The sequence below is a fragment of the Mastigoproctus giganteus genome, chromosome 11 (genome assembly GCF_048544385.1).
Source record: "Mastigoproctus giganteus isolate SK-2022 chromosome 11, ASM4854438v1, whole genome shotgun sequence".
Classification (NCBI taxonomy): domain Eukaryota; kingdom Metazoa; phylum Arthropoda; class Arachnida; order Uropygi; family Thelyphonidae; genus Mastigoproctus; species Mastigoproctus giganteus.
This window is the reverse complement of record NC_143585.1, coordinates 148,058,323-148,079,103: the sequence shown is the minus strand read 5'-3', so window position 1 is coordinate 148,079,103 and position 20,781 is coordinate 148,058,323. Positions and strand designations below refer to the sequence as shown.

General features: G+C 38.1%; 1 protein-coding gene across 3 annotated transcripts in view; it reads left to right on the top strand.

Moving 5' to 3' along the window:
• The window catches only part of LOC150078508 (rho GTPase-activating protein 39-like), a 789,750-nt gene that overhangs the window by 533,663 nt on the left and 235,306 nt on the right, over positions 1 to 20,781 (top strand). For all 3 annotated transcript variants that reach the window (XM_090385235.1, XM_090385234.1, XM_090385233.1), the window contains exon 10: positions 3,214 to 3,324. In XM_090385235.1, the coding sequence (XP_090241361.1) occupies positions 3,214 to 3,324 (111 nt within the window). The remainder of the gene's footprint in view (positions 1 to 3,213; positions 3,325 to 20,781) is intronic.

Here is a 20,781-nt window from a genome sequence, read left to right as displayed (position 1 = left end):
ATTGTTTAATTATATAAATATAATGTTTATAATAAATATGTACTTTATTAACTGCACTTTTTATTTAAAACATGTATTATTTGCTTATAATATAAGGAATATTAATAATAAAAAAGGGGTTTATTAACTACAAAAATTTATTTATAATAGAATTTTTACTCATATAATATTTTGTTTATTTACAATGTACAGTTATGTTCCTAACAAAAAATATTACAAGAATCTCACTAATTTATTTTTTATATCAGTAATAATTTTATTTTAGAAGTGAACTTTTCATGGCCCACTTAACAGTTTCCATGGCCCCCAATTTTACACATGTGGCCCCTCAGAAATACAACATGGCCCCCGTTGAGAACCACTTCCCTAGATAATGGCCAAAATTTCCACAGCTTTATAAATTATACAGACTTCCCTTTTCACATATTATGAATTGAAAAAAAAAAAAAAAAAGGATAATAATAAAAATATTATTTTTTGTCTGCATCCTTTGTACTCATTGATAAAATGCTAATCATTTTTTCTAAACATACGTAAAAAAAACGTCATTGTTTCAGGTTTCAGAGGAGTCCCGCGCGATTTAAATACATTTCAAAATCAATTCTTTAACTTAAAAAAAAACTTTTTTCCTTCTCTTTTTTTCTTTTCATTTATCTCTTTTTTTTCTTTTTTTCCCCCCTTTTTCATTTAACTTTAATTTTTCTGCCATGCATGCGGGGCCCGATTGGGCCTAATCAGCTTAAGGCCAGCTCTGTGTGGCATTAATAAAAAGTTACTGCTCTTGATATATGGATGGTTGATTGGAAGAAGAGAGAGAGATAGCGGTTATTTTTAGAGAGAGCAGTTATTATGGGCTCTGTTCTTTGTGGACTAATATTATAAGTTATTCTTTGTGTACTCATGTTACAAGGTTTAGTGTTGGGCCCATTGTTGTTTTCAATATTTATTAATGATATTGATGAAGGTATATCAGGTGTATTGCCTAAGTTTGCAGATGATACAAAGATTGTCAGGATGGTTAACAATAGTAATCAGGGTGAGATACTGCAGCAAGATCTATGAAATTTAGGTCAGTAGGCTAAGAAATGGCAGTTGAAGTTTTACTTTGATAAATGCAAGGTACTGCATATGGTATCAGTAATCCTCGATTAACATACCTTTGGTATTACACATAGGTTAGTGAAAAATTAAAAAGACCTGGGGGTAACTGTGCAGTCAGATATGAAGTTCTCTAAGCTCTGCAGACAGTCTGTCAGGACAGCTCATGGGGTTTTGTCAGTAATATACAGAAAGTTTGCTAGCAGGGATGAGGAAATGATTATCCCTGGAGGTCCCTAGTCTGGAGGCCTCATTTTAGGAAGGATGTAGATCTGCTAGAATAGTTGCAGAGAATGGTTACGAGATTGGTGAAGGGAATAAAGGGGTTGGCTTACCAAGGAACGCTTCAGTTCTGAAAATTGCAACATCTGGAAACTAGACAACTGAGGGAGATCTGATTGAAGTGTTTAAGGCTTTGAATGGATTGAGTAAGCAAAATATTGATAGCATTCTTCCTCCTGCTGAGACTACACAGGATGGGGCATAATTCAAATTGAGGAAAAATATTGGCAGGATAGATGTGTGGAAGTTTGGCTTCAGCTAGCGGACAGTCGATTGTTAGAACAGCCTTCCATGTGTTGTGGGTGTTTTGAATCAATTCAAGGAAGAGCTAGACAAATTCTTAGAGGGGTATGGATTGGTGAAGTATGTAGGTTTTTTTTTTTTTTTTTTTTTCTTGGCTGATGCTTTATAAGTTTGCTTTGTTGCATCCCTTACCAATACTAATACTATTGCCTACAACTTAGCTCCCTTCCAGCAGAAACTCACTCTCTCTTTCTCTTCTTATGTTTTTTCCTACAGCACTTCCTGATAAGCTCTGGCGAACCAGGCTTTGCTCAGCAACCATGATTTTGGTAGCATTCCATAGACCAATAGGCTGTGAGGTCAGATGAACAACATAACCCAACACTACACTGTACAAATCACGTATCATTCACAGTATCTATGCACAAATCACGTATCATTCACTATATTGATTCTAAATATTATGTTCTGTGTCAACTATTCCACTGTTTTACGTCTATCAGCTTGCACTAAGCAGCACAGCCTACATTCACCGTGACCTTCGAAGGATTGTGGATGCCCAGTGACTGCTGCTCAGTCCACTGTAGGAACACCTTAACTACAGCAGTCTGCAAACAGTTCCATGATTCACAGTTTACATAATATGTAACCTTCAGTTATCAGATTGCATCCCGTGCCCACCAAAAATTTTTTATGGACTGTAGGCCGCAAACCTGTAGTATCACATTTACTGGTTCCCACTGTAACACGTACTACCAGGTGGGAGGGAAGCGCCAATTGCCGAAACATGGGTGGTCATAATGTTTTGGCTGGACAGTGTATATATACAGGGTGTCTCAAAAATACACGGCATAACTTCAGGAATGAGTTCCTCATATGTAGACAATAAAAATATTTTATATCAACATAGTTCCGGAAATGCTTGGTTCCCGAGTTATAAGTCTTATCTCCCACAGGAGATTTCCTTCATCACAAGGTACTTACAGAATCTGGTGGTTTTCCATTCCGACCATGTACTCAAATCAGGAGCAAGTGGATATGCACTTTATGTACGGTTTGGTGGACAGCTATGCTCTGGAGACTCGTTGTTTGTACCATGAAAGGTTCCCAGAACGAAGATGTCCAGACAGGAAAACATTTGAAGGTATCCATCGCCGTATTTGTGAACATGGGATTTTACATCTCTCGTGCTGCCGACAGAGGACGACCAAGATCTACAACTCCTGAAGTAGAGGAGGAGATTTTGGATGTTGTGCATACCACTCCTGATCTGGAATCAGAACACGCAGAATAGCAATGCAACTGGCTGTTCAACATTCAACTATTTGGAGAGTGTTGCGAGAACACCAACTATATCCTTACCACTGGCAGAACATTACTCGTGCAGGGTAATCTGCTGGTGACAAGGCCTGTACCCATTGCAGATGGTAAGGATACAGTTGGTGTTCTCTCAACCAAGCATTTCCGGAACTATGTTGATATAAAATATTTTTATTGTCTACATATGAGGAACTCATTCCTGAAGTTATGCTGTGTATTTTTGAGACACCCTGTATATTTACTTTTTAATCTGTAATTTTTTTTTTTCAGTCTTTTCAACCATCCATATCAGCTGAAGTTAGTTATCAGTCTTGTTCTCTGCCAGCCAGTTCTCCATTACAGGAATTGACTGTTGAGTGTTCAAGTATTTTACAGAAAGAGGTATGGAATAGTGAAATTAGATAACATTAACAAAGGATATCATAAACTGATTTAAATTCTGAGATAAACATTTCAGTAGGTAAACTGTCATGTCTATTTAATAAATTATTTATTTCACTTTCAACAAATAAAAATTATTTATTTTATAGCATAAAATAAATGAGCCTGTTGGTCATTTATTTTATGCGATATTTACCATTTCATCCTTGCATAAAAAAAGTGACGTTATTTACTAGATATCTCCTCAATCATGAAATTAATTGTATCCCCATAATATATAAGTGGGCTAAGGTAAAGAATGCCAATGCGAGAACCACGGGAAACTTCGTTGAAACTTTACCAGGCAAACTCGTTTCCCGTTACCGCAGTTTCTCCTTGCATTCTTGGTAAACAGATGGTGCATTTTTATTGCACCATCTGTTTGGTAGTGGCAGTAGAAGTTGATAATGATGTATTGATTAGTTTTTTCTCATTATTAAAAGCAGATTATCGGAGTTCATGAGTAGGCTGAAATTTACTTATGGGTACACCCTCCAAATTGCCCCAGTTTTAAGATTTTTATCACCCCCTTCCTGCTGTTTTAAAATATGAAAATGACTTCTACTGCTACTACCGATAACATGCACCCTCTGTAGAAGTTGTTTTTCTATTTTAAAACAGGGGAAAGGGGGGGATAAACACCCTAAGACTGAGGCAGTTTGGAGGGTGTACCCGTAAGTAAATTTCAGCCACAAAGGCATTACACTCATGAAATCCAATAATCTTAAGTTTCCCATGGTTCTCATGTTGGCTTTCTTTATCTTCGCCTATAAGTGTGTCTATATATATATATATTTTTTTTTTCTTGCATCATACGCCAGAAACAAGCTCATAAAGCATCAGCCAAAAATAATAAAAAATCTCGCATCACCTGACCATCCATTGCAGTAAATTTGTCTAGTTTTTTTTACAATTAAGCATGATATGCCTTCATGAATACCGTTAATAAATATTATTAATAATAATAGGCCCAGCATTGAAACCTTGGGGACTCTGCTAATAACATTAGTCCATGAAGTGGAGTATCCATTAATAACTATTCTCTGTCTTCTCCCACTTAACCATCCCTTTATCCAGAGCAGAAACTTAGCCTTGATGGCACACTGCTCCAATTTGTACAGCAATCTTTTATGTGCAACAGTATCCAAAAGGTTTCCTGAAATCCATGTACAGTAATACCCCGAAGTTACACGATAGGTGGGTCTGACGAAAATCGCTTAAGTCGAATTCGTGTAAGTCGGGGTACAACTTTGCATATAAATACATATAAATTTTGTTTAATTGGGACCAAGGACTAACAAAAACACTAGTTTAGAAGAAAAACATTAATAAAATTGCAGTTCTTTATACATATTAATACAAAATATGTATTAAAAAAATAAATGACTTACGTAAAAAGTTATTTCGATGTCGATGGCTTCATAAAATCTAACAAATTTGTCTGACGACACAGAGACTTCTTTTTTTCATGCAGAATTTCTTCATAGCAAGCTAATAATTTTTTTATTCCTTGCTTTGTAGCTATAACGTGTTCTTCGTTGTAGTCTATGTTTTCTAAAATTTTTAAGCCCTTTTCAATTGAGCTGAGACCTTCTGTCAAGTTTGCAATTGTCATGTGCTTTTCGCCGTTGCCTCATTTAGGCCTGCAGCACGTGCAATATCACATGGTCTTTCATTTCGCTCAAAGCTTTTGACAGTTTCATATTTTTTCTCTATCGACAGAGGCAGACTGGCCATAAGCATTACCGGGGAAACCCCGGTGGGCCTGTGTGATTTTGGCCATAAACCATAGTATGAGGCCACTATAAATTTTCCCGGGTAAGAATTTTTGACCCAGTCTGCCTCTGTTTATCAATAATTGCTTTTCTTTTTCTCTCTGAATCTGCAGTGTCTTCACCAGTACGCTTCCTTTTCATACCTTTTAGTATTTTACTCATTTTTAGGGAACAAAGCACAATTACAAAACGAGGAGGCACGCTTTATACGCATAAACAAAGCTGCGCGCATGTAGCAACTGAATAAACAACACCATAAAGGCAGAGATACACTATTAACACCTCACATTTCTAGGGGTTACTACCATAAAACAATAAAAATCCAGTTGCGTTTCTGCTAATGGAATCTGTTATAAACTGGTAGTAAACTCGATCTAATTGCATACCGATAGCTGGAATTGTGTTGGTTTTTACATTATTATGGTGAAATGTGTTTCCCCTAAAACAAATACATTTTCAGAATTTTCTCTTCGTTCCTATCGTGTTGCATTCGGTTGGGGTGATTCTGCGTTCGACTGCCATTTCTTGAAAACACAAAGGCGAATCGTGCATAAGCCAATTCGGTTAGTGTTATATTATAAGATATCGTTACCGTATTTATAAATAGTGTATGATCGAATTCATGTAGTGTAAACACGTGTTATACGAGGACTGACTGTATATGGCTCGACCGACGCGATCCATTTCTCTCGTGAAAACGATGTAATTTCCGACAAACATTGAGCACGAATTCGAATGCACACATATAAATATGACAGTTGGAATACATATTCTTGTATATGTGTGCAGCTCATGCGTAGCAAAGTTGAATTTTGTTCATCTTTCGCTCTCACTCTCCGCCATCGCACCGTATATCGATAACATATGAAAAACGACCTTGAAGATAGTGGGCGGCAGTGTTGCCAAACGAAAAAATCAAGAACCGCGTAACTCCGAGTTCGCGTAAGTCGGGGTATTACTGTATATGATATCAAAATTATTTTTTGCATCCAGTTCTTTTGTTACTGCATCATAGTATTCAATCAGATTGGTCAGACAAGGTTGTCTCTTAACATATCCATGCTGTGACTCCACTATAATTACATTCCTCTAGATGGTTCTGCATTACTTCTTTAACCAGAGACTTCATTATTTTTCTGGAACATAAGTTAAGCTAATAGGTCTGTAATTACTCATCTCTCCTTTTGATACCACTTTGTGAATTGGTGGATATATTAGCAAATCTCCAGTCCAAAGATGTTCTCATAATTATAGCTACTTGCTCCCTTAATATAATTGGATGGATTTCATCCTTCCCATTGCCTTTTTTATGTTAAGCTTCAACAATTTCTCTTCAACTTTCATCTTATTTATCACAGAATTGTTTAGTTCCCTATAGATTTTTGATGAACTTCTGGCATTCCTATCCCTAAAGAACTAATTTGCATTAGTTTTTGTTATTTGGTTTTTAGGAGCATTAGCAATTAAGGCCATATTGCTCCGGGATATGCGGTGGTCATTCCCTGACCTTTCCGCATCCTCCGTATTTGGTGGTGACGGGCTCGAACCCCGGTCTAATCAAGAAGCGTGTGCTACGCACTGCTGCTCCTTCCCACCTGGCTACGGAGGCGCCAATTTGCATTAGTGTAGATGCAGAATACCTATTCAGTTTGCCAGCAACCTGAGCAGGATCATGAACAGTTAAACCATTGACATCAAATGTTATTCAACCATTTCCTTCTGCTGTTACAAAAACCTTGGGAGGTGCACTATGGCCACAGAAGCCGATGCGCCAACAACTATCAAAAAAAAAAAAAAAAATCTGCTGTTACAAATTTTCTTGCATTCTTTGCAAGACACTTCTTGTAATCTGCTTTAGCTTGCCTAACCTCCATTGTGACTTGATCACAGGCTAGTTTATATCTACCATTTGGCTTCTGTATTATCTGATAAATTTATAGGCATCTCATACATTTTTCTTGTCTGCCACAAGTCTTATCAGTTCCTCTGACATACATTTAGGTTTAAGCCTGGAATGGTATTTCTTATTTGCTATGAAAAGCCTAATAGCTTCTGTAATTACCTCTCTGAATGCTTTCTATTTAGAATTTGCTGTTCATAACATCATCAGATTTCCCCACTTTATAGAATTAAAAACTGTCTGAGACCACTGTAGTCACCCTTATGAAAGCAAATGCTCATCCCTTAATCCTTGACAGTAGTTATGTGTTTAAGTACTTTCCACATCAGCCCACTGTGATCAGTGCCACTCAGAAGGTCTTTTACCTGCAAATTCTTAGTGCATAAAGGGTCACTGGTGATAATCAGATCAAGAGTATTTCTTTCTCTTGTTGCCCGTTTAACATGCTGGTGTAGAAATTAGCGATCCAATAAATTTAAAAGATTTGCTACTGTGTGAGTGACCCCCCAAGTTCCAGTCAATGTCTCGAAATTTAAAATCCCCTACTACAAGACATTCTTATTTGCTGGCCCACTCAGTTTCTCTGTTTGTTATGCTCATCACAGCCATTAGGCCTATAACACACTCCTACTTTCATATTTGTTTACCCAATGCATATGTCATACCAAACTGACTCAACACTGCATTGGCTACCCATCAACCGGATGCACTGCCTTACATTTAATATGCTTCTGTTAGTAAAGAAGCATTTAATGTGCTTCTTTACTAAGAGCATAACCCACTCTTTCTGTACACATTGTACTCCATATTCAAATTCTGCATCCCTTATGTCCGAATGACACCATGTTTCTGTTACCCTCACAATGTCTGCATTTAATGACTTAATTGTTACTTTAAATCAGTGCAAGTATACATGCACTGATTCTTACTCTTAGCTACTCTACTACAGCCCATGTATTTATTTGTTCCATGATGACCCACAGCAGTTCTTGAAACCCTGACACCTTGCTTTTCAGAGTGTCACATATTCCAATAAAATCGGTACATTAATCACTTTCACCTCTGCCTACTGCTCTATTTAATCTATTAGTCTGTGTATCCCTCTCCCCAAAGCTAGTAGTTTTCCAACCCACCTAGCACTACCTTGATAGCATCAGAAAATATTCTTGCACCCCTTCTATTTAGGTGTATCCCATCCCTCTAAAAACAGTCTCTCTTGCTAGCAAGCAGAAACCACACCGAGAAAAATTCTACTCTATAAGTCTTGCACATTCTTTCCTGGGCCAAATTGATTGACAAGGCTCTTATCTTGTGATCCCTCCTATCATGTCTAGGCAGAATTGCAGACCCTTTCAAAATTTATCCTAATATGCAATTCTAATACCCCAACATTGCTCTGTACTTGCTTAGTAAGTGCTCACATCTCTTACTCTTAATATCATTAATGCAAATGTGTAGAATAATATCACCTTTTGAGTTTTTAAAAGAATAACTGCTCTATAATATCATCCACTTTTTCCCTGGCACACATAGGCTGGTCCTGTTACATCTGTTTTTTTTGCACAGTATATTTCCCATTGCTCTGAGAATTTTAGAAGCAGCTCTTTTTTGGATATAGATGAACTCTATACAGAATATATGAAATTACCCATGCAGCTAAAGAAGATTCTGAAGACTAAATTAAACTTCATATGAAATACAACTCCTGTTATATAGCCAAACAAGAGGGGAAAAAATAAGGCATGGAATCACTTTTGGAAGTTTCCCATGACCAAAAACCTGAATAAATATAAATAAGCAAGGGCAAAAGCTCTCAATATCAGATGGAATAGTCAAAAATAGTCATGAATGCCAGTCTGTTTATTTGCTTCTTCGGCATCGGGTGCCAAGCGTTATAGTGATCAAGCAATTTCCTGAGTGATTTCTAGAGAGTTTTCTCAAAGATATAGTTTTGTTTCGGTTATAAAAGTTTTCTTACTTTTCTATTATTAGGCAATGTAGTCTTACAAATCATAAGCAAGTTTAAGAAAGGAAAAACACCTTTCTTCTTTTTTCCTTAAATTAACGTACAACTTTAATACCCACTTGGTCACTCTAGCGGCACTGCTCCTGCCTCTCCGTGGTGGGGCAGGTAACCTGGGAGAAGAAATCCACTCTCCCAGGGCTCAAAGGAGCAAAGATGGATAAAAATATGTATCCACCTTTAGAGCCATTGAGCTCAAGACGAGACAACACAAATGACAATGAAAATGACTTCTCTCAACCCAAGAGGCTGAGAACAACCCCTCAAGAGGAGATACCATCATTCCTCATTCTACACTCTCTCTCTCAGAGCAGCCTCTGAGTAAGTTATCACCATTCCTTATACAAAAATGTATTGAGTCTGCTGAAGATTCACTGAAAACGGTAAGGCGACTTCAGTCCGGGGATATTCTTGTAGAGACCATTAAATCTCAACATTCTGCAAAGTTATTAAAGCTGACTACCTTTGGTGGACAACCAATAAAAGTCACTCCCCATGCCACCCTAAACTCCTCGAAGGGGATAATTGCAGGATGGGACTTATTAAATGTATCAGAAGAGGAAATAGTCCAAGAGCTTTGAGAACAAAATAATCCAATCAAGGAGAATCCTGACTCAAAAAGATGGTATTCTTGTTCCCACAAGGAGTATAATCCTCACTTTTAGCTCTCCTATCCTACCAACATCTGTTAAAGCAGGCTGTCTTCATTGCCGTGTCCGTCCTTACATCCCGAATCCAATCAGGTGCTATAAGTGCCAAAAATATGGACACTCCCAAACTGCATGTAGAGGTGAGGCAATATGTCTAGATTGTGGATCAAAGGATCATAATCAATCTGAATGCACTGCTATTTCTCATTGCCCAAACTGTAAAGGTAATCACCCAGCTTTTTTCCAAAATATGCAAATTATGGAAACAAGGGAAAAAAATCCAAAAATATGAAGTCGAGAATAAAGTCACATACTCAGAGGTGAGAAGACAAATACTCAAAACAGAACCAAAGCGTACATATGCCACTGCTGCTAAACAATTTCAGTCAGCGGGTATTCAAATTTACAGTTCCTCCAAATATATCCATTGCTGATTGGGCACGTTCCGTGCTCTCTGCTTCCAAACAGTGTCCTTCACAACAAAAAGCTGAACAAGCCAGTAACACCCCAATTACCATTCCAACCAACGTGCCTCAAACAGCAAAACCAAAAGTGACAGAAACTAAGGTACTGAACCCATCAGTTTCAACGGGAATGGATGTTGACCAACGCAGTGAATCGGACGATGATATATATTAGAACTTCATGTGACTGAGATGGACGTCACACATCCCTACTTTCCAAAGAAAGAGAAAGTGAAATTGGATCGATGAAAGCAAATTTCAACTAAAAAGCAGTCAGAAACAAAAATAAATAACAAAACCACTTAATGGAAAGATTCCTCCATTGGAATTGTAGAGGCTTTCCCAATACAAAAGACGATTTATATGATCTCATCATATAAATCATGCCTGTAGGGATATTCCTGCTAGATCATGGTATGATCTAGCAGGCATATCCCTACAGGAAACCTACTTAAATGCACAAGTGTGTCCCACCATTAAAAATTACACCATCTTCAGACGAGATAGGAGAATAGACTCACCAGCCCGTGGAGGAGTGGCAATTCTTGTTAGAAACAACATTCCATCGAAACATATTGCTCTTCAGACCCCTTTTGAAGCAGTGGTAGTGCGTATTGTAATTGGCATCACTCTTACAATAGCATCAATATATATCCCTCCTAATTTTTTATTCTCTTCAGACGACCTAGAAAATCTAATAGGCCAGCTACCATCTCTGTTCTGCTTGCTCGGAGACTTCAATGCACATCATTCGCTGTGGGGATCTCCAACAATTGACAAGAGAGGTAAGCTAATAGAATCCTTTCTTGATGCTTATCAACTCACCATTTTAAATACTGGCGAGTCAACCTATGTTCATTTTTAAACTGGATCCATGAGTTCAATAGATCTCTCGATCTGTTCTCCCTCCATATATACTATTATGGAGTGGTCTGTTCTTGAAAATCCACTGAACAGTGATCACCTGCCAATTCTCTGCAAACTCCCCTTCATTGCGTCGCTCCATTTGGAAATTCCATAGGGCACACTGGAGTGAATATGCCTCTCATGTTCAGTTGGATGATAAAATAATACAATCTCAGACCATAGAAAATGTCATGGAACACATTACTAGTCAAATATTACTAGCTGCTACCATTGCAATACCAAAATCTTTACCCTGGAAACGGAAACACAGTAACTACTGGTGGAACCAAGATTGTACACATGTGAAACAGGAAAAAAATAGATCTTGGAATTTATTTCGTAAATTCCCCACAACTAGTAACCTAATTAACTTCAAAAGACTGAAAGCCAAGTTCCGTAAAATAAGAATAAATGCAAAGAAAGAAGCCTGGATTAGCTTTTCCTCAAATATAAATAAGGACACAGATAGTAGAATCATTTGGAGGAAAATTCAAACGCTCAATGGCAAATATATTCAGTCCCCAACTACAATACTAAATTGGGAAGGGAAAGAGTTGTTATCACCGGGAGAAATAGCAAATGCCTTAGCAGAATCATTTGCCAGCATATCAGTAATATCTACCTTTAACCCAACCTTTCAACGAATTAAAGAATCTGCAGAAAAGCATAAGATTAATTTTTCTGCGGCAGTTTCACACCCATACAACCAGCCATTCTCATTAACAGAATTTCTAGGGGTCACTCAATAAAACACCCAGTAGTGCTGCTGGGCCAGATGGGGTCTATTATATAATGTTAAAACAACTTGACATCAGAGTAAAAAGAACATTGTTAAAATATTAAAACCGTATTTCCTTAGAAAATACCTACCCACTCTCTTGGCGTCACTCAATTGTTCTAGCCTTCCCAAAGCCAGGAAAGGATCGTACCTTTCCGCATAACTACAGGCCGATTTCACTGATTAGTTGTTTAGGAAAAGTGCTGGAAAAAATGGTTCACATGCATCTAACATGGTTCCTGGAAACAAACAACTTACTAAACAGCAGCCAGTATGGATTTCGAAAGAACCGGTCCATGCTAGATGTGATGATAAAAGCAGAGGCAAACATCCAGTCTTGATTAATCTCAATATTGAGAAAGCCTCTGATACTACCTGGCGATATGGTGTACTAAAAGATCTCCATTCTTTCGGCTCGAGAGGTCAGTACCTCAATTTATACAAAACTTTCTACGCAACAGAATGTTTCAGGTGAGGTATATGAACCATTTATCCAAATCATTTGAACAAGAGGAGGGTGTACCGCAGGGTTCCATTCTGAGTCGAACATTATTTGCAGTAAGAATTACAAATATGACACGGGAAGTACCAAATGCAGTAGAATCGTGCATGTTTGCCAATGACCTCATTATCTCTTGTCAATCCCAAACTATGAACACCATTGAAAGATAACTTCAAATTTCCATAGCTAAAATAGAATCATGGACACTGCGGAATGGTTATTCTTTAGCAGAAAAAAAAATACACTGCAATTCACTTTTGTAAAAAATGCAAACTCCACTCGGATCCAGAAATATTTTTAAAAAACAGCCTGTCGCTAAAAATTTTCGTCTGTTGGGGTTACATTTAGATAATAAACTTAATTTTACTTCCTTCGAACTACGTGTCTTAGAAAACTGAACATCCTGAGAGCCATTTCCATTATGTCCTGGGGTGCTGACAGAAGCTCTCTCCTTCATCTCTATAGAGCTTTAATAAGATCATGCATAGATTATGGATCACCTGTCTATGACGCTGCTAGGAACAGTTCACTATTACATCTGAACACCATACAGCATAGTGCCCTTAGGATAGTTGTGGGAGCCTTCAGAATATCTCCGATCCACAGCCTGTATATTGAGGCAAATGAACCTCCACTGCATCTAAGGAGAAAATCCTTATTATGTAACTATGCACTAAAGATTAAGAGTATTCCATCACATTCTAGCTGGCAGCACTTGTTTGACCCTCAATACACCATGCTATATCAAAATAAACCTAATGAGAATTAACCTGCAGGGCTTCAACTGCAAGAGCTCATGATCAGTTGGAACATTAATTTTCAGAATGTCTTCCAAGTCTTTGGTACTCCTGAACCTCCCTGGACTGAATCTGTACCTCTCTCTGACAATTTCTTTTTAAGATGGGGGAAGACATCCCTGGCTAATACAAATTTTCCAACAGCTACATAAATTGCATTCCTTGGAAAACTCAGGAAAAGTACATATCTATACTGATGGCTCCAAAACAGATACAGCTGTAGGTGCTGCAGCAGTTTCTTCCACCTTCTCAGTAGTTGTGTCTCTTTCCATTGAATGCAGTATCTATACTGCAGAATTATTCGTAATAAAACTGGTTCTAGATAATATAAACAACTGTTATACAAAGGGTACTAGGAAAGTTTTGCAACACAGCTTTGTTTATTTAATTTTTTCAAAGTAATTTCCTCTACATTCAATACACCTCTCCATCCTCCGAAACCAATCTTTAAACCAGTTCTGCCAAGTTTCACTAGGGAGTAAAGCACACTCGTTGTCCCAAGCCCGCAGAAGGTCCTCATCACTGGAAAACCGCCTCCCTTTTAGCTTCATTTTCACATGCGGGAACAGTGCAAAGTCGCAGGGAGCAAGGTCTGGCCTGTAGGGAGGGTGCTCGAGAAGTTTCAGTCCTGTCGTGGTCAAATATTCGGTGCAGGCTTTGGCGCGGTGACCTGGAGCATTATCGTGATGGAGGTACCAGGTGTCCATTCTTGACTTTGGCCGCAGGTTCTTCATAGATCCAATGACTTTAGGCAGGCATTGTTCAGTATACCACTTAGCTGTGACTGTCTTCTGCGTGTCCAAAACGACACGTTCCACAATTCCACTCGATTTGAAAAATACAGCTATCATTTTCTTCTTTACAGATCGGGATTTTCTGACAATTACGGGTGTGTCGTCATCATCAAAGACCCAAACTTTGTTTTGAGCCTTGGTCGGCAGCTCGTAATAGTACAGCCAAGTCTCGTCACCTGTCACGATGTTGTTCACATACCGAGATTGTCCCTTATCAAACTTTTTTAACATCTCCCGGCACCAAGTCACACGTCGTGTCATCTGCTCTTCAGTCAGTTGATGCGGCACCCAGAGAGAACAAAGTTTCTTCACGTGCAAATGATCTTGCAGAATCGAACGAATTGCTGGTGCATTTAGGCCCAAAGTATCCTCTATCTGTTGGTAGATCACTCGCCTGTTTTCGTCAAGCATTTTCCTCACAGCAGTAACGTTTTCCTCCGTAACTGACGTTCGTGGCCTTCCCGGCCTCTCAGAATCCTCCAGAGTGAAATTTCCCCTTTGGAATTCTCTATACCACCTGAATATCGTTGTACGATGTGGACAATCATCATCTAGTGCAAGAGTCATTTCTTCTAAGCACTGGTCTATGGTTAAACTACGCACGAAATTATACCGCAAAACTGTCCTTATCTCATTTCGTGACCACGATGCCATCGCAAGCACTTTACACTCTCACTACTAATGAATAACTGAGCCCATCGACTTGGCGTGGCGGCTACTATGCACGTATGAACATGTCTCAACATGCAGCAACAAGCAGCTTCCTGTGATTCATTGTTGCGTCATATTGCAAAACTTTCCTAGTACCCTTTGTATCAAGGAATCTTTGATATATACAGACTCAGTGGCAGATTACCCATTAAGGCAATGAGGCACGTGCCTAGGGGTCCCAGGCTTTGGGGGGGCCTCAAGTCGAGACATTTTCCTATAGTGTTCTAAAATAGATTAATGTTTTCAGTAAACATCATAAAAATCTTGATTAATTTAAGCAAAAAATTCAAAAGTACAAAATTTCATTTATTTGCCACCTAACTTTTATTTATTTTTTATTCTTTTTTTTATTATTATTTTTTGGGGGGGGCCCCAAATATAATTTGCCTAGGGGCCCCAACTATCCTTAATCTGCCACTGTACAGACTCCTTAAGCGCAATCACTGCCATTCAATCTACCTTTTTTCCCTTTCACCCCATTCTTAAAGAGATCCGATCTAAGTTATTTCATTATCAAACAGTCAATCAGAAGGTTACCTTCTGCTGGATCCCTGGTCATGTTGGCATCTCGGGTAATGAACATGCGGATGCTGCTGCAAAACATCCCGACTCTGGATCTTCCAGACAACTAAGTTCCTTACACCGATTACAAATCTGTCATTAAAACAACATGCAGGAAACAATGGTCTCACCTTTGGAAAACTCACACCAATAATAAACTGCTGCAGATAAAAAAAGAGCCACAACTGTGGACATCTAGTTCCAGGAGAAGCAGGCAACAAGAAGTGATTCTAGCAAGGCTCCACATTGGTCATTTGCATCCACCTCACCTGGATTTGCTTATGGGAGAGAATCCTCCTCAGTGTTTCTTTTGTCAGTCGCAGCTAACAATAAAACACATCCTCATAGAATGTCCCCAACTTTCAACAGTCAGAAAATCAAGCTTTAGCTCCCTGTCCAACTTACAGGAACCCTTAACCTTATTTCATATTCTTGGAATGAAGCAAATATCGAGGAACTGTTTAATTATTTGAAACACATAAATCTGTATAATAGACTGTGATCATAGTGACAACAAATCATGAACAGGCACAATATGGCCCAAGAGGCCCTTGTGCCAAAAAACCCAAATACAACAACAACAACAATTTTCTTCCTCAATAAACAGACATACTGACATTCGCATCGTATGGAACCTGGCAAATTGCAGAGAAAAACCTTGTAAACTTCAGCTGCAATCACAAAATAAAATGGATTGGACATGACAGTGCAGAGCCAGTATAGATTGCAAATACCCTGGGATGTACTTTTGAAAAGCTATCTGCTATAGCCTCATATTCTTGATCCTTCTTGGTTTGTAAACAGCAAGCTGAAAAGAAAAATATATTTCCACACTACTCATAAAATGTTATATCACCACCTTCTCACCATAACCAAGTTACATAAAGCAAAATTAAGTGCAGCATGTCCAGTCGGGGTCTACTGTCAAATGATCCAGCAGCTCGCTCTGCTTACTTTTTGTAATAAAATATTTTCAGAAGGAACTTACCCCACAAGCTGGAAGCACCCTGCGGTTTCTTCAAAAACAGAAAAGGACCATTCATATCCAGTTAATCCATTTAACTGTCTGAGACCCCTGTAGTCACCCTTACAAAAGCAACTCTTTAGCTTTAACAGTAGTTATGTCTTTAAGGAAAATCTCACATCAGGACACTGATCACTACTGAATAGCTAAGTAGGTCTTTCACCTGTAGTTCAGTAGGTCTTTCACCTGCCGATTCTTAATTCACAAAGAATTTCTGCTGATTATCAGATCAAGGGTGTTGTTTCCTCTTGCTGCCTTTCTAATATGCTGCTATAGAAAATAGCCATCCAGTGAATCCACAAAAGCCTTGCTAGTGTGTGAGTGATCAATCCATAAGTTCCTGTCAAAATGTGGAAAGTTAAAATCTCCCATTATAAGACATTCTGATTTCCTGGCTCACTCTATTTCTCTGTATAGTTGTTTGTTAGTCATCACAGCCATTAGATATGTAAATAAAATACTAGTAAATTAATAAGAGGAGTTTACCTCAATATAGTACGTGGAACACTTCCGTATGATACCCTCCAGAAATTAAAACGGAAAAAACGAAAAAATCGACAACTACCGATTTTTCGATTTTTCGAGTTGTCGATTTTTTCGTTTTTTCCGTTTTAATTTCTGGAGGGTATCATACGGAAGTGTTCCACGTACTATATTGAGGTAAACTCCTCTTATTAATTTACTAATATTATTATCAACGTAGAACATATTGAGTATTACAGCTCTGATTCATACTATGTAAATAAAATACAAATATGGATAGAGTAAAATGGATACTGCACCTCAAAGAAAAAAATATTTGCAATTAATTTTTGTGGAAAATGCAAAATGCACCCAAACCCAGAAATAAAAATAGAATTGCAAATTATACCACTTGCCTGTAATATTAGATTGTTCTTGTGCTAGTTAAAAGCTTACATACCACCTGCTTAAAATAGCCCTTAGCTATTCAGTAACGCTTACTAGTTGTCTCTCGAAAATTAAAACAAATAATTCTTTATCTAATATAGTTTTTAGAAACACAAAAACTTCTTAACCCAGATCAGCATGGTTTCAGAAAAGTTAGCTTAACCTCGTGGTAAAAGTAGAATATAACGTATATAATGCTTTTTTAATTAATGAATATATACACTGGTGTGCAAAACTTATGGACCAACACTATTTCTAAAAGTTACAACCACAAAATTTTTACTTAAGGTACTCTTTACTGATGAGAGTAGATTCAGTCTCAGCAGCGATTCTGGACGTCAGCAAATCTGGCGAGAGGTTGGCACACGGTATCACCTTGCAAACATAACTGAAAGGGATTGATATGGCGGTCAAAGTATTCTCGTGTGGGAAGGCGTTATCTTGGATGGATGTACACAACTCCAGGTACTGGAAGGCAGTACTGTAACCGGTGCACGCTACTGTACTGAGGTAATCCTTCCCTGTGTGCATCTGTTCCGAGGCGCCATTGGCCCCAAGTTCGTGTTTATAGATGATAACGCCACACCCCATCACACTGCACCTATTGATATGCTTTTGGAAAGTGAGGACATTGTTCATATGGATTGGCCTGCCTGTTCCACCAATCTAAATCCCATCAAACACATATGGGACACTCTGGGGAGATGCCTAGCAGCATGTCCACACCCACCAGAAAATGTTCACCAGCTGAAGATGGCGCTGACAGAGAAATGGACGATGTTACCGCAAGAACTTATCAACAACATTGTTCTAAGTATGGACAACCGGTGCAAAACCTGCATCAACATTAGGGGTGGCCATATCTCCTACTGAGGATACCTCTTCCCTTTGTTCCATCTTTGGCAGTGATGCATCTGTATCATGGCAGCCAGTGCTACATCGCCATTTTTGAATAAAGTCCCTCTGTACCATTTCATTTCCATTGTTGTGTCAGTGTTGTTTCCTTCATCATTTCTGTACCTCACAAGGTTCCTTTGGTATGCTTTTCCCATATCCAGGCCACTCCTATGAGAAGCTACAGGTAAAAACCTGACTGGTCCTTAAATTTTGCACAACTGTGTAGTAATTATATGCCTGGACATCAAAAAAAGATCTTTGACGTGACTTGGAAATATGGGCTTCGAGGCTGTCTACCGACATTTATGCTGAATTTTTCACATCAGAGAACTTTCCAAGTACATTATAATCATGTCCTAGCCCTCATCTGTAGACGGCAAGGAGTTCTGCAGGGCTCAATACCTAGTTCATCTTATTATTATCTCAATATCTAGTTCATCTGCTCTTATTTTCAAGCAGAATAAACAAAAGAATTAAAAAACATACCAGACTCTGTAGAGCCTAGTATTTCTTTAATTAGAGAGAGACCTTAAGAGTAAGAGGTCTGCAGATTTAATTAACAAGTATAGGTCAATGTTGAAAAAAAGTCATGAGCTAGGGTTGAATTTGAAAGTGTCTGCAATTCTGCCCAGACACAATAGGAGAGAGTATATGATGAGAGCCTTGTCAATCAATTCGGCCCTGGAGAGACTGTGCAAAGCTCATGGGGTAGGATTTTTTTCAGTGTGGGCTGTGCAAGAATATTTGCAGATGCTATTGAGGCAGTGTTAATGGAGTCTAGGGGTTTCACAGACTAAAAGATTAACAGTAGCCGCAGGCAGAGGCAAGAGTGATTCTTGCACTGCTTCTATTTTAATGAGCATCAGCCTAGAGAGCAAGGCTGATGGGGATTACAAGAGCTCCTGGGAACAAGAAACATCATCATGGAACAAGAAAATACTTGGCCTATGTTAGGGTAACTAAGAGTAAGAACAGGTACATATATATTTGCATGTACACCAATGCTAGAAGTATAGTAAATAAATTTGATTAATTTGAAGTGCTGATCAAGGCATCAAAGGCAGATATTGTTGGGATATCAGAGACATGGTGTCACACAGATATAAGCAATGCAGAATTGGAATTTTGGGGGTCAATGTGTACAGAAAGGATATACAGAGTAGGAAGGGAGAAGGGGTTATGCTGTTAGTTAAGAAACACAAAATCTAAGGTGTACATCCAGTTTACATGGTTGGACATTGCAATATTGAGTCAGTTGATGTAACATAAACACTGGGAAAGGGAAGATGAAAGTAGCAGTGTGTTATAGGCTTAATGACTGTGATGAGTACAACAAACAATTGTGCAGAGAAATAGAGTGAGCTAGAAAATCAGAATATATAATGGGGGATTTTAACTTTCGAGATATTGACTGGAATTTGTATGTTAGTCATTCACACATCAGCAAGACTTTTGTGGATTTATTGGAGGTTTGTTTGCTACAGCAACAAGTTCAAAGGACAACCAGAGAGTGTAATATTCTTACTCTGATTATCATCAGTGATGATTCATGCATTAGGAATTTGCCGATAAAGGAACTGCTAAGCGACAGTGATCACAGTCTACTGATGTGGGATTTACTTAAAGATGTAACTACTATCAAGAGTAAAGGGAAGAGTTTTTGTTTTCATAAAGATGACTACATTGGTCTCAGACAGTTTTTCAATTCTATACAGCCGACCGGGCTAGCCGAGTGGGTAAAGTACCTGCCCGGCAACCCAAAGGTCGCGGGTTCGATTCCCGCCTCGGGCTGGATCAAAGTACTGCAAAAACCATGGGAGGTGCAATATGGCCACAGAAGCCGATGCGCCAACAACTACCAAATCAAAAAAAAAAAAAAAAACAAAAAAAAAAAAAAAAAAAATTCTATACAGTTGCATCAACTGATGATGTTAAAAACATTGAATTCTAAACATTGAATTCTTAATCTTGGAGGCTACTAGGCTTTTCATACCAACTAAGAAATGCTGTTCAAGATTTAGACCTAAATGGATGTCAGATGAACTAATGAGGCTTGTGGCAGAGAAGAAAAATGGCTGGAATGCATAGAAATTATCAGATAACACAGAAACCTATGGCAGATATAAGTTAGTTTGTAATCAAGTCACAAAAAAGGTTAGGCAAGCTAAGACCAATTACAAGAAATCCTTGGCAAAGAAAAACAAGAACGACTTCTTTACTTATGTAAAGAAGTCTTTCTAGAAGCACTCTAGAAGGAAGAGGATGAATCAGATTGGTCCACTTGATGTTGGTGGTATGAATGTTGTGATCCTGCTAAGGTAGCTGACAAACTGAAAGAGAATTTTGCATCTAAATTCACACATGAGGAATTCTATCAGGAAGAGGAAAATAATGGAATCACTAGTTAAAGAAGCATTACAGGATCATCTAGATAAAACTATAGTCTTATCTAGATGATCCTGATAAGAAAGGTAAATCACAGAAAAAGAAAAATTCAATTAATTTAAGAAATAAAAATCTAACATACCTGAAATATAATGTACTGCTCATTAACTAATTTGATTCCTTCCAATATTGATTTTGAAAATAAGCACTATGTTTTTATATATACAGTAGAGTGTCAGTTATTTGGAATAATTATTCCGGATAGCAAAATTTTCTGGATAATAGAACATAAGTTAAAATTAATTAACTTCTGTTATAATGTATTAAGATAAAAGAAAAAGT